Raw genomic sequence first — 14,582 nt, 5'->3', positions numbered from 1 at the left:
TAGGCACACATTTCCCCCTCCCCCAGGAAAGGAAAGCCTGGTTCTTAGGTCGCGGGACCAAATGAGACAAGTGAGCGCCAGGGGAGGGTCTGTCCCGCAGGCACTTAGCGCAGCAGTGGCCTCACCGAGGCCTGTAAGTAGAAATGATCCTTCTCACCTTTATGACTCTTCCCCTCGTGGTGTTATCGCCGAAAAATCCCACTTCTCCCCCTCCCGCGCCCCCGTGGACTCACGCCCCTGCTTCTGGGCCGACAGGTGAATATCGATCACGTCACCAAGGACATCACGCTGAGGAACCTGGCGGAGCCCTCCCGGAGCAGCTTCGATCTGGCGCAGAAGAGAGTCCACGCTCTGATGCAGAAGGACTGTCTGCCGCGCTTCCTGCGCTCCCCCTGGTACCAGGCGCTGGTCCTGTAGCAGCCGTGGCCACTGCGCTCGCGTGTGAGTTACTGCGCAGTGACCCCCGCGTCCCCAGCCAACGAGGACCGTCCGGTCGCTGGGGCTTTGCTCAGCCGCCCACACAGGGAACCCCGCGCTCGCTTCGCCGTCCCTGCGTCCTCCTGGAAGCTTCCTGTCTGAATGCCTTCCTTCCAGTCTTCTTCCCACCCCTGTGTTAACTAAGCCACACTCAGTCTGTTGGACCCGGTCCGACTCCCAGGGAAACGCTGCCTGAGAACATAGGGACGAACCAATGACACCACTGACCCAAATCGCTCTGAAAACGAGCGCCCATGAGGGACGGCCGATTTCTTTTTTTTTTTTTTTTAAGATCTAATTGGCTTTATTTAATAATGTGTTAATCGGGCATCATCCCATCCAGATAGAAAGATGTCTCTGGGACGGCCAGTTTCAAGTGCGAGTACCTGATGGCGTTCGTTGCTGTAATTCTGACCCGGGATCACCCCTCTAAGTACTTCTGACCTTGGGTAGTAAAAGGTCGTAGGAATTTTAGGAGGCAGCCACTCTCTGGCTGTTTACACAAATACATTATTTAAAATACTGTTTTTCCCCTACAGCGTCGTCACATCAGCTGGAGAATACAAACAAGACACATAGCACGAGTGTGTTAGTCTCTCCCAACACAACACTGATTCCTCTTTACACCTCCCTCATCCCCCCCATAAAGTTCTAAATTCTGTATTAAATCAGTGCACTAAGGTCCACAATGGATTATTTTTTAATGTGTCTCTGCCTCCGGTATGCAGGCCCAGAGTTTCAGTTTTCAAATTATTTTCAACCCATCTCAGTTCTAAAATGTTAGCTCTGGTCCCGTAAAACAGTTGTTGTTCATTGCAGTGGTCGCGCCCGTCAAAATCCAGAGGGCTGTGCGCTAGAATGGGGGATTCTGTCAACTGGAAGTGGTTAGTGATCCCGATGCCATCTGTTCAGCAAATGATGACTATCTTAGAAACACCAAATTACCTTTGGAAAAATGAACTTGACTCCTTGTAGCAGCTTTCTATGTGGTGGAGTTTTAAAGTCCCCTACGTTTTGCAGACTGACGTCAGCCTAAAGCACCCCCGTCCCCGCCCTGTGTTAGTGGATTATACTCCTCACCCAGGTTCTCACTGACACCCAGCCCGCCTCGCACAGCTCGCAGAGAGCCCACGGCTTTTTCAGTAGGTTTAAACTTTTCATTCTGTATTTCACTATTACAAGTCTTGCTAGAATTTTTTCCTCATCTTCAGTAGGTTTGATTAAGTCATAATTTACATGATTCAGTGACAAGGAGAATCAAAGTGAACTGTGCTAGAGGGTAACCACCCTGAGGACACTCAGTGAATCAGAAAAGTATTTTCAAGAGTAATAAAGCTCGGAGACGGTTCAGTAGATCACATGGTGTAGTCTTGCATTTCCTCCTTTCCCTGGTTCATTCACACCCTCCTAGTTTCACAAGTTTGTAGCCTGTATATTCAGTTATTTCTTACAAACATGGAAAGCGAAGCAGCTGTGTTCCTGTGTTCTTCTGGGACACACTGGGTGTCTTGGTTGGGTTTTTCCCCTTTTTGTCATTTTTGTCGTTTCAAAGGATGATGTGAACACTTCCCGTTTCACATCCCGCGAATGGGTTGGAGTGACTGGGTCCATGGCCAGCAGCCGCTAGTGAGGTGTGAGTGCTTCCTATTTGTCGGGCCCACTCGCCTCAAAGAAGCCCCATCACCACGTCCCGAGCCGGCACAGCTGGGCCAGGTCAGCGTTGCCATCCTGAGGCCGTTCTCTCCGCATTTGTGTCCCAGTGACAGGCAACTCACATCAGAAACTCCTGGCCCCGCCTCCCCCAGCATCTGTCCACACGGCCCCCAGGCAGCGTGAAATCGCCAGCCCTTCACTTTCTGACGCAGCCAGAAAGCTTAGACCCCAAGAATGTAGGTGAGTTACTTTTTCCTGAATGCCAAAACGTTCTTAAGAAAAGATTTAACTTAATTAAAAATTCAAATATTTTATTCACATTATTTAAAATAGCTAAACGTTTGAAAATGCCCAAAGAGCCGTGACCGAGCTCACGCAGAGGGTGGTGTTGCCGTGACCACACGGGCTGTGTTCACAGGATGACAGCACACCCTGCAGTGAGCAGGGTTGTCAGTGACTGTAAGAGGCCTTTCCTCTGGCCTAAGCTCAGCCCAGGAGGCGGAGGCAGGCAAAGCACCCAAGCAAGGGCAGCGGTGATGGCTGCTGAGGGAAGGGATGCCTTCCAGACACACGGCCACATGAGACGTGTATGCGTACACGTATGTGATTTTAAATTGAAGGCAGTACACACACACACACACACACACACACACACACACACTCTCGAAACTCTCCTAACATAGGAAGTAATACGATTAAAAGGAATGCAAATATCACAGCCCCAAATGAGAAAGCAAGCACATCAAAATTGCCCCGGAAAAGTGTTTGAAATCTTTTGAAAGTGTTTCTAAACTTAGAGAAAAAGAAAAAACTGTGTTACTAGAAGTTTCCGTGGTAACACAAAGGAAATACATTCTTTTAATTCTGGGAAATTAGAAAAACTGGGATGATCTTCAGGAGAGAAACTGTGCAGCCGCTATCCCTCCCTCCTCCTGTTCCTCCTCCTCCTGTCCCCTGAGTAAATCGCCTGGGAAAGTGGTGCGTGGGGTGAAAATGTAACTACAGTCGTAAGTGGACCCGGGATGTAGGGAGGCGGTGAGACCAACGCGTGGTCAGTGGGAGTGGGGTGAATGCTTGTTCTGGAGAGAAAGCTAAGGGTAGGCCAGGCCCATCGCTGCACCCGTCCGCCTGGGGTTGACGGTTTGGGGGTTGGCTCAGATTAGGGTCTACACTGGACCAGAAGAGAGACAGACTGTGGACTCGTAGTAGTAAATTAGGAGTCTGTGTCCCTCGTTTATCTATTAAAGCAGTGTGTTTTCCTGTAAACACACACACACCCTCACACACATTTTCTTTCTCTCAGATGGACACCCTGAAATCTAGGGCACTCAGAGTCCTTTTAAACCGAGGGGATCACACACACGTGGGCACGTCCTGTCCCACTCACTCCCAAGCCCCGTGCACCCTGTTCGCTGCTGTGTAAATCCCGCTCTAAGTCGGTTTCAGGTTTTAGTGCAGAAAGAGACGAACTTGGTGAAGGAAACTGTGTTTTGTTTGTACCCTCCACAAAGCCGTGGCTTTGCTCGGCGGATGTGTTCTCTGTATAACCTCCCTTTCAACAGGATGGACTTAATGATTTCCCAGAGAATAATAGCTGGCCGGAAGTTTCAATAAAAACTTGACCATCAGCCAATCAATTAATCAGCTAATAGCACCCTAGGCGGGACTTGTCAAGCTGTCTGTCCCGTCACAGATTTGGTCATCTGAGCAATCTTGAAAAGGCTGTTTTCAAGGCTGTCAAGGAAACTACTTTTACCCCTGAAGTCACTGCATCTCGGGGCCATTGTCCCTGTTTCCTGGGAATTGAGCAGATTTGTGGGAGGAAGGAGAGGAGGAAAGTGGTAGAGAAGAGAGGGCCCAGGCCTGCGGGTGGGTCCACCCCCAGGCGCCGGTGAGAGCAGCTTTGTGTGACTGAGAAGCCGGCTGCCTCCCCTTCAGCATCGACGCGGCAGGGAGGCACTTCTTGACTCCCATTAAAATCCTGGGGCGCCTGGTCAGAGAAGAGTGGCCATGGAGAACCCACGTCCCCATTCGGTTTGCACGCCCGGAAAGCAGAGCGTGGGGAACTTGGTTTCTGACAGCCAAGTATCCAAACCCAAGGGCCGGCACGTCTGCAGAGTCTGGACGTGAGGTCTCAGTGCGTCCCCACACGTCCTGCCTGACTTGTCATTAACTTGTCTGGTCACCCAGTGTCCCCAGCCTATCAGACAAGCGTGTATGGAACACTTGCAGGGACGAGGCTCTTAGGTAGCAGCTGCGGCTCGTGCGACTCATGCTTTCACCCCAAAGAGCACCAGGCGCCCAAGGGAAGGCTTTCCCAGCGTCGGGCGTCCCTGTGGGGACGGGGCACTTCAAATCCTCCAGCTGAGGACACGTTCGTGGCTTTGAATGGAAACTCAGGGCAGAGAGTGAAGGGCGAAAAACAAAAACCAACCAAGACACCTATGTCACATGCTCACCTCACCCTTAGTAATAACCTCCTTACCTTCTTTTTCTAGTAGAGAAGCTACACATCAAACTCTGAACATTCATAACGTCAAGCTTCATATCATATCATTCATATCAGGTTAATAAACCCCATGCAAGTTACTTATTTTCTCACCTGAGATAGCCCCCCACCTCACACCGTGGGTCCCCCGTCCTCCCCTCCCCCTGCAGGAGCAAACATTTAGCAATTATGTAATCTGGAAGCATTTAGCCTCCTATTTAAGAAAACACACAAGCTGCTGCGTAGCCAGGGCAGCAGGAATTGCTGACAGAGTTGTCATGTAGAGAAGTCATCTGGATAATTTGGGCCCAAAGTTCTTCATACATGGTATCAGGATTCAGGGAACTGAATGTTTTCCAAATGCTGCAGCCCGCACCTCGTCTTCCGGAGACGGGGCCCAGAGAGGGGATAGAAGTGAAAGGTTTGCAAATCTGATTGTCAGCATTTATCCCATATGTTTTTCGTGGGAGAACAGCTGTGTTTCTCTTCTGGCTCTGTATCCAATACGCCGTGTACTATGTGACTCACTTCTTGACAAATAAAGCCCCAAGTGTGTACCTGTAACCGCGGTCACGCATATTACATTAAATGTGTGCTCAGAGCCGCCTCGTGCAATCTTTCCTGACTCTCGCCTGCTCTATGACAGACGACGGCCTTGTTCGTTCACTGTGCTCCTCGCCAGGTGAGCCCTTGGTCGCCTGGGATGGTCCTGTCCTAAGAAGCGTCACCTGTCATGTGGCCTGACGTGCAGGCTCAGGGAGCTACCTGTGCCCCGTCTGCATACACTCTCTGGACTTCCCCGTGGATTCAGGGGACCCAACTGTTCACTGTTAGGGGGACCGACACATGTTGTCACCTGGAACCCGCACTGTTCACTGAGCAACGCGGTCCCTTTCTCTCCACGCCCACTGGGGGAAGGTCAGAAAGCAGGTGCCCTGCAAGCTGCAGCTCAGGTCCATGGCTGTGGGCTGGCGCTCTGATAGACCAGGTAACAAACAGCTACAATCATACACCTGGCGGGCGGGGGCGTGGAGAGAGGAGCTCGGAGGGGAGCAGCCGGACAGGGAGACCCCAGGCAGAGACCCGTGTGCAGAGGGGGGGGTGGACACAGGCTGCAGTGCCTGTCCTGCTCCGGCAACTTCCTGGGCTCAGTCCCAGTTCCCGTGAGGCCCTGCTCTGTTGAATGCAGGTATGGCTCCTGCCACTCTCCTCAACACCACTTCTCTTTAGTTACCTTGGATGCGCTTCGGAGCGTTTCCATCAGAAATGTCGTCAGAGCAAAGATCCCTGACACTTCTCTTCTCGCCCACAGAGAAGTATGCTCTCAAAGTCATCACACAAATCGAAGCCGAGAGTTCAGACTCACCCCGCAGACTGCTGTGGTCCCCGGGCACCAGGCCATGTGCGAACCCCCAAAGCATGAGGTATTGGGGCTCCCACTGGCCAAGAGAAGCACGCGGGGTGTCAGCCACGTCCTCCAAGCCGGGCCATCCCCAGAGCTCATCTTGCTAATGTCGCGTTTTCTAAGTCAGCAGCACCTGGGAAAATTATTTTGCCCACACATCACTCTCCAGACGCCCTAACTCTTCAGTAGGCCCCCCAGAGCCTCCAGAGCTTTCTGCATGTGAGGTGCCCCCCCTGCAGACCCAGCCCACTGCCCGTGCCTTTCCACCTTCGGTCCAACCCTGCCGTCTCAATGTTCTAAGAAGTTAGAAATAATAAAAAATGTGGGTGGGAATCTTAGTGGAGAGCAAAGCTTGTGAGGAGGCGGCTTTGCGCCCCCTTTGGCCTCTTGGCCAGGCTGCTGGGTCCCTGGGAATGAGCTCACGGTTCCAGGTCACCCTTCTCGGGCGGCGGGCATACGGGCGGGCAGCAGGTGACTGGAAGTCTTAGTGACGTCTGAAAAGTGGTGTCCTGTGACTGCTGGGGAAGGAACTGTCACCTGTGAGAAACACACGCCCGCCTGAGTGCTGCTACGTGCCCGAAACAACCTTGCTTCCGAGCAGAATTCCTGGAAAACGTAAAAGACACTTAAAGGGAACAGTACCCAGACGCTCTAATGAATAGGACGAAAAGATTGCTGTGCCCGCGTTCCTTGTAACTGAACGTTTATTTTGACTGCTTTTTAACACAGCAACGAAAACCACGCCTTCCAAATCTACTTGACTTTAACAATTCTACTGACGAGGAGCAGAGAGGTGATAAAGGAAAAATTCGGATTCAGGCAAAGCAGGGCTGGAACAGACAGCGCGATGTTCCCGGGCGCCCAGGACAGCGGTCCAGCCCTGCCCTCTGCCGAGATTCTCTTCAGCTGAGTCCTGAGCCTCATACACAGAGTTCTCTAAGTGCACTTGTCTCCGTGGTCTGCCCACGTGGTGCCCAGCTCCCAAAGGCACACGTCTCCCTGCCCCAGGCCTCACCCAGGGCAGTTCTTGTCACTCTGTTCCCTTTCCCTCACCTGCTAACACAGCTTTCTGAAGAATGAGCGCACAGATACCACCTTCTCCAGGGAGATTTCCTTCCTACCCTCAGACCCCATCTAACTAAGCAGGTGACGTCCCATGAGCTTGAAACGCTCCCACACGAGACGTGGCCCTTCCACCTGGGTGGGTAGTCAAGGAGGAGAGTCAGGAATTCTCGCCTTTTAAGCGTTTGGAAAAGCATGGGTCTGGCATTTTCACTTCTGAAAAAGTCTGGATGTGAAAACTTCCAAACACCCCTCACCCCCCAAGTTCCTAGGATAGGCCACTAAGAAAATTTAAATGATGGTGGCTTTTAACTGTGCCCTCAGGAAACATCACACCACAGACAGCAACGCAGAGAGGAGGGGAGGCTGGCAGCAAGGTGAGTGGGCTGCTGGGACCTCAGCCCAGACCCCTGCAGGCAGAGAGCCACCTCCCAGGTAGCTCTGTGACAGTTTCCTCCACCCGGTGGCTGGGCTCCTCCCCTGTGTAAATGAGTCAGACCTCACTCAGTTCTCTGTCCCTGGGCATCCCCAGGCAATTTGCTACCCGTTAAAAAGAAAGCAGAGAAAGGAAATAAAGTACTGGTGATTATTTCTTGGCAGGTAGCGGTTGTGCCTTTTCATTTTAGAACTATTTCTATTTCACGTTAGGAGGTCAGCAGGGATGGGGGCTGACCTTACCCCTTCGAAACGGCACCTGACTCCTCCAGAAACGTTTCATGGCATTTGGGGGTTGCATGTTCTTATTTTACGAATCTTCCCAACCCTGTCCTTCTAGAATGACTAAGAATAGGCCAACCTTTTATTTATCAGGTGCCTATAGCGTGTCTGCATCGTGAAGATAAAGGCTTTTGAAATCCAGATGGAAGCATTTACTCAGATCTTAGCTCCTCAAGATGCACAACAGATGTACAAGAGATTTCAAAGCTACAGATGGAATATTGTGATAAAAACTAAATGTCTTTTTGAACTGTCAGTGCAGACTTCAGAAAATCACGCGTAGATAATATTAGCCTTTGGGGCTGGAAATGGCTTTTCCAGTTACGACCGTCATTTCCCTCTCGTTGGCTCGGTACTTGGGCTCAGTACTCAGTACTCAGTACTCAGGGTCACAGAGTTGAGTCGTGGGTGAGGTGAGGGTCTTCCTCCACCTCCTCTGGGTGATGTCACAGGCTCCCTGAGACTCTGTTGGCTCAGCTGCAAAAATGGGGCTACTCAGAGTTTCTATCACATAGAACTCTGTGCAGTGGGGGGAGGGAAGGGTAGGAGGGAAGTTATTGACATTATATCCGTGAAAGATTTCATAACCTACGAAACATGGCTTTTGTCCCCAGAGCCTAATCCAGGCCCATTGCTTCCAGCTGCCTTGCTGATGTGAAGGGACAGGATCAGAGAAATAAGCTCTTCTTCAGTGTCACCAGGAGAGAGAGCAATACTATGCTTTACTTGCGTCCCCTTGTCCCTTCCCCCCCCAGACTGGGGCCACTCCTTAGAATCTCTGTGTCCTGAGTCTAAAACAGAGTCCAGCCAACTGACACAGAAGCACAGCCGCTGTCTTTCTGAGATACTGTGTCCCTTGAGTATCAAGTCTGTTCAGTGGCCTGATAATAACTGCTGTTTGCACAGCTTCTTCCTGAGTGTGTCTGATGTGTGTGTAGAAAAACAGAATTGAAAAAATCCTTCTCACTGGACTTCACGCTAATAGAGTCACAGTTTAAGTGCTAAAAACACAGAAGGACGCAAGAGGGCATGCGTGAAGACGGTCTTCATCTGTGACCAGGCTCATTACAACTCGTCTGTCTGGTTCTTTCATTTAAAAAGGTGTTTGACCTCAGATGGCAGCCTCAGCTGGGTCGGGGGTCACGTTTCCCCAAGATCTGGAACTCTTGACTGACACCCGAGGCTACAGGTTTACATCTGTTTGGGAAAGCTGATGTTGGCTCATTCTATTCCTGCTTATTTTGCTGTCTCATCTAATGACTTGTGACCCCTGGGGGCTTCCGTTGAATTCTTGAATCATGTCCGCACGTGTGGTGCATTTGTTGCCCATTTGCAGTTCCTCAGCCCTCGGAGTTTTTGCAGCTCCCCTGTCTCTGGGGTGTGCAATCTGCTTGTGGTAAGATGATATCATTTCTTCTTGGGGTTAATTTCCTTCCTGCCTTTTTCTGAGTTCCTTCGTTTTCTGTCTTCTTTGATGACTTTCCACTGCGTCTCGTCCACAGACCCCACGGGATCCCACCCCTCCAGTTCCCGCCTGCAATCACAGCTGCCACCCACTGCTGGGTGCCCGAGGAAGCCACATATCCTGAAAGCACAGGAAGCGATAGGCTTTGCTAACAGTCCAGAGGTCACAGAGGTTTTTCCAGGACAGTTGCCATTTCTAATTTCCTATCCTGTTTCCCCAAAGGTACACTTGTCAGACGATGTTCTCTGCTTTGGGGTTTGGGAAACACATTTCCTGTCGCCCAGCTGCGATTCGCCCAGACAGACCAGGCTGTGTAACCTTCACAATGTTAAGTCAGCCACTGTAGAAACAGCCATTCCTAAGCTTTAAAGGACAAGCGGCTGAGTTTTCCAGGCCCCGAGGGCTCAATGGGACAAGTCACATACCGCCTGCGACGTGTTCTCTGAGGACACAGGGGCCTGGTGGGAGGAGCACAGAGGTCCTGCCCTGATCCTGTGGCCCATCTGCCTGTGACGCCCGGGGCAGCCCCAGCAGCCAACACAGTGGCTTCCCCTTGTCGGCTCGGACGCTTTGTCTGGACACGCCACAGCTCTCCTTGCAGCCACACTGAGTCCTGGGGACCAGGGCCTCTGGGGACAGGAAAGGGCCCACACCCACCCCTGCTCTCCAGCCAGGGATGCGCGTGCCCGTGAGCCTGGTCTCCTGTGTCACTGCCGCTTGAGGTAGCGCTGCCGTGCCCACCTGACGCTGTGGTTGGGGTCCGGGGCCCCCGCTGCACGACGGGCAGCTCAGCCCTCAGTCCCCACAGTGACTCGCGCCCAGGTCAAGCACTCAGCCCCCACGAGGCCTGGAAGCTCGCCAGGAGGGGGCGCTAGTTATAGTAACGTCTTTGTTTCTGTTAGGTTGGTGCAAAAGTAATTGTGGTTTTTGCAGTTGTTTTTAAACCTCAATGTCTCTTGCACCAACCTAATAAATACTATGGGGGGAGGGGGGTTAAGCTACTTAAAACACGTTGAATTTGCCGTGATGAATGGCACCGTAGGGAACCTTTTCACATGTGCTCATTCTTTCCTGGAAACCTGCCCTGTGTCTTATATTATCAAACCCCCAGCTTACATCTCCCCCTCTCTCTGAGCCGTCTCCATTTCCAAAATGGCGGCCACCGGACCAGGCGGCCTTCTCCGGTCCCCTGCTGTCTTGTCTCGTAAAGTCTGACTGAAGCAGGCTCTGTCCTGCCAGCTTGAACCCTGACTAATGCCTAGGAAGCAATGGAAGGTGGTGCTGGAAATCGACTAGGTGTAAAATGAAGTATCATTACTAGAAAACCATAAATTAAACTCACAGGAAACTTGAGATGCTCAGTGGTGCTCCCTAAATGCCCCGGGGCCACTGCGCTTGAATACAATGTAGTCACTTGTCTGACTACACAGATTAGACAAAGCAGCTGTTTCCTCTTTTCTAAACACAGGGAAGGTGATGCTGGGGATGATTAACCGTCCAGAGAGAAGCCTGTGAAGGGGGAGGGGGCCTAGTGTTAATATCGGGCTGGGTCTGACCCGCTTCAGATCTGCCATTCAGTTGACTTGGAATAAAGCTCACAGCCGCCAAAACAACCCGGGGAAAAGAACACTCGACTTCAGCGGAAATTGTTCAACTCATTTGCCAGAATGTGAAATGACGAGATAAAACCAGGACTCAGTTTTTCAACACAAAAATCAGGTCCCTCAGATCATGTTTTATTCGAAGAAGGAAAAGTAAAAAATTCTGCTTGTCATAAAGAAAACATGCAGAGCTGCTGCGCGTTTCCATCTTTGGGAATTCAGCATCAGGCTGGGCAGAGTGAGCTCAGAAGGTTAGGATTTTCCAAAACAAACACTACCTCTCAGACGGAATGTGACTCCTGTCTAGAATATTCTACATTTCCACCAAGAATCCTGGCTTATCATCCTCACCCAAATGCCCACTTGTGTTTATAGTTTTCTAAGCGTTTTATGTTTTCTTAAGTTTCATATATTCTGCCTCTTTCGAAAACAGGTTTGAGAGGCAGGCAACAAAGGACATAAATGTTTCCTCCCCGTCCCTCTCCCTCTCCCCACCCTGTGGCCTCCCTCCCTCCCTTTTTCCCTCCTTCCCTCCCCCCTCCTGCCTCCTTCCTTCCTTTGTCAGCATTTTTGTCAGGCACTGGACTGAATGATGAGGAAATACACCAGAAGACGTACAAACTTGTGAGGAGCTCACAGCCTGGCGGGCGGGACAGGAGAACTTCTTGTTTCAGTGAAGATGCAAAGAAGGAAATATGCTCGAAGAACTTAGAGAAGAGTTAACCGACTCTGTCCTGGAGAGTCAGACGAGGCTTCACAGAGACGGTGGCACTTAATTATTTAAAAAGTGAAAATTTCAAAAAGTTTGCTGGGCGGCTGGAACAGCACAAGCAGAAGAATGGCTCTTGAGGGGCCCAGCAGGGCGGGAAGGCGGGGACACAGCTGAGTCCGCTCAGAAAGCCTGTTGACTTAAGCAGAGTGGCTGATAAATCACTTTTCTCTCATGCTACAAATATTTGCCAAAGCTGTTCTCTTGTGAAGTGGCAGCTGTGAGCCCAGAGGGGGACATTAACGTCTTCCTTTAATTTTTTGCAAGTTTGTTTCCTCTACTTTTCTCTCTCTCTACATCTCTACTGAGTGACGAAAAATTGGCCTGGCCTAAGAAAAATGAACTGATAGTCTGTGGAGGGGAGACCCTTTTAGTTCCCTGAAGAGGCGAGAAGAACTCAGGGGAAGGAAGCAGACGAGGCCATGACACCTTGTGCCCTGCCAGGCTGGCCTGACACCATGGACACGGACAAACTGCTGTGCAGGGAAGAAAAGGCAACGCTGCTGGGCCGAGGGAGGTGAACATATTGAGTCCGATTTCCAGTCCCGATAGAGCATGATGGCCTTTCCACGCCCTGGGGTTGTGACCTTGTCCCTGGCCACCACTCTGGCCTCACGCCAACTGTCCTGCCATCGCCCCCGTCACACTGGCCCTTCTGTTCTGTCCACATCCCTGTGTGTATTGAATGTGTGGAAGGCAGATTAATTGTCTTGCACGTTTATAGGTCGGTGCAGTAAGATGAACCTCACCTAAACATGACGTGGAGGGAGGGACTCTGAACTCCAGGCTTGAGGCTGGCGTTGAGTGAGACCGTTGGGGGTCTTAGGAGGGGGTGAGTCTATCTCACGTGAGGAAGGACATTAAAGTATGAATGAAAGATGGCGTGTGATCATTTAGATTATTTTACAGCAAACAGGTAATAAGTCCTCTCCGTTCCACCAGAAGCAGAGTTCACTGCCCTGCACGGCTCCCTGGCCTGGCTTGGCCGTGTGACATTTTGGCCAACATTACAGGCTGACATGTTCGGAAAGACATGACGTGTCTGTAGGAAGGCTTGCCGTTGTGCACGTCTGCCACCTCCGAGAGAAGAACGTGATGTGGACTGTCTACCAGCCAAAAGGGAGCAGCAGTAACTTGGTCACCGCCAGATGACCAGCTGGGGGGCACTTTTCATAAACAGGGCTTGTTGGACAGTAAACAGGGTCTGTGCCTTCCGCCATCACGGCCCCCACCCCGTCCCAAACCAAAACAGACAAACTCTAAGCAACAGAAGACACTCAGTGGAGCACAGCTCCGGTTTCAGTTTGTAAGGCCACCAGCTCCCTTCCCCCCTCCCCTCGTTTCTGTCTCATTTCATCTTGAACGCGAGTGGGATGGAACGAAGCTTCATTTTACAGCCTCGAGGTCTTAACTAGAACCACCTGGGTGAGATGCGCCCAGTCTCTGTGGAAACACCGGCTTTAGAATTGTCACCTGCTGATGGGGGTGGCAAAGCATCAGAATGAAAGAGCCGCAGGTTTTTGCTGATAGAAACCCGAGTGGGTGTCTCCCCACGTTAGTGTCAGCAAACTTCACTGAGGAAAGGAACTGATTCTAGGAAAACCTGTCACCCATGTCGCTGCCAGGTGCCCGAAGAGGACTTGGAGTGGCCCCGTCCCCGGGAGGGGCTGAGCCAAGTGAACGATGGCTACATGTACCGTCTTGTACGCCAGCGTCCATAGGCTTTATTGGTGCCATCGGACCAGCTTTCCTCCTGGCGACGTGTGACCGTGGAATTCAGCTGACCGGCTCAGCTTCTCCAGCAAAGCAGGCTCTCGGGCAACCCCTCTTGATAGAACTGGGTTTAATGTTAATGTAACTCACGGCGCGGTCAGTGTGTCCATCTGAGCACCGAACAGTTGCCACACACATCGTGTTTCTGATGTAAACGTGCCCTCCTGACACGCCCGCCTTTCCTGTACAGCTGACGCTGAACAACAGGTTTGAACCGCCCAGCTCCGCGTACACACCGAGTCTTCCCCAATGAATACGTGTACTGTTCTCGTTTCTCCTTTTTTAACATGTATTTTTCAGTTACACTCAACATACAGCATTATATTAGCTTCAGGTGTGCCGCATAGTGGTTACGGTGGTTTTATTTACTTGCAGCAAGTGAAGGAGACGCACGGCTCACATGTACATCTCTGTCTGGGGAAGGAGGCTCAGCTGTTGCTTATATACAAATCTCCTGGAGTAGCAGCTGCCCCTGCCAAACACTGGACTACCTTTTAGCCGTCAGCAAGAGCAGGAAGGACAGCCCGACCTTGAGGCACCCGTCCTACCTGACGGACAGGGTACAGAAGAGAGACCTTCCGCGTGGGGTCTGCCTCCAAAGGTCTTACTCTTCTTGTTAGAGCAAATCAACAGGAATTCGGAAGACAGTCGACCCACAGGCGGTACAGAACCGACTTTTCTTGACGCTGAGCACGCTCGGGATGGAGGTGAGTCACTGCGGACGGGCTCGGGGGTATTTCTAGAAGGACGAGGCTTCGCTGGATGAGCTCTGAGAAGCCCCTCAGTCTCACGTGAGCTGGTGTGGCTGGCGCTGCCCGCTCTGCTCCACAGTCACGGTGGTGTGGACAGCGTGGGCGCCGGGCAGAGGGACTTCCCGCTGGCCTGTCGGAGCCCCGGGCAGCCGCTCGCCCTGCCTGTCGTCCGTCTGGGCCCCACGCGCGACTGCTGCTGAGGTCCTTTGTCCACTGGGACAACACACCAGAGTGTCTGAAGGAAACAACCTCAGATTCCCCGTTCTGGTGGGCTCCCCTACACGAGGGGTTTACAAACTGATTATTTCAAGGGATTGTTAAGCATAGATTTTTTTTTAACAGTTCCCGTCCCCAAAACACCAACTCTGTGCATTTGGACCCTGGGGCCCTGTCATTTATGTGAAGCTTCCCCACGCCTGT

At 51.6% G+C, this 14,582-nt stretch overlaps 1 protein-coding gene across 2 annotated transcripts in view; it reads left to right on the top strand.

Moving 5' to 3' along the window:
- The window catches only part of RGS5 (regulator of G protein signaling 5), a 36,838-nt gene extending 31,619 nt beyond the window's left edge, over window positions 1–5,219 (top strand). The window contains exons 5-6 of one of the 2 annotated variants that reach the window (XM_019747354.3): window positions 256–441; window positions 1,017–5,219. In XM_019747354.3, the coding sequence (XP_019602913.2) occupies window positions 256–417 (162 nt within the window). In that variant the 3' untranslated portion in view covers window positions 418–441; window positions 1,017–5,219. Of the gene's footprint in view, window positions 1–255 lie in introns of both variants that reach the window. The other variant, XM_019747353.3, reaches the window with a different exon arrangement.
- The last annotated feature ends 9,363 nt before the right edge of the window (window positions 5,220–14,582 follow it).

This window comes from Rhinolophus sinicus, chromosome 11 (genome assembly GCF_057876585.1).
Source record: "Rhinolophus sinicus isolate RSI-liver-muscle chromosome 11, RSI-T2T, whole genome shotgun sequence".
Classification (NCBI taxonomy): domain Eukaryota; kingdom Metazoa; phylum Chordata; class Mammalia; order Chiroptera; family Rhinolophidae; genus Rhinolophus; species Rhinolophus sinicus.
Note: the sequence above shows the minus strand (reverse complement) of the source record. Positions and strands in the feature narration are given on the sequence as shown.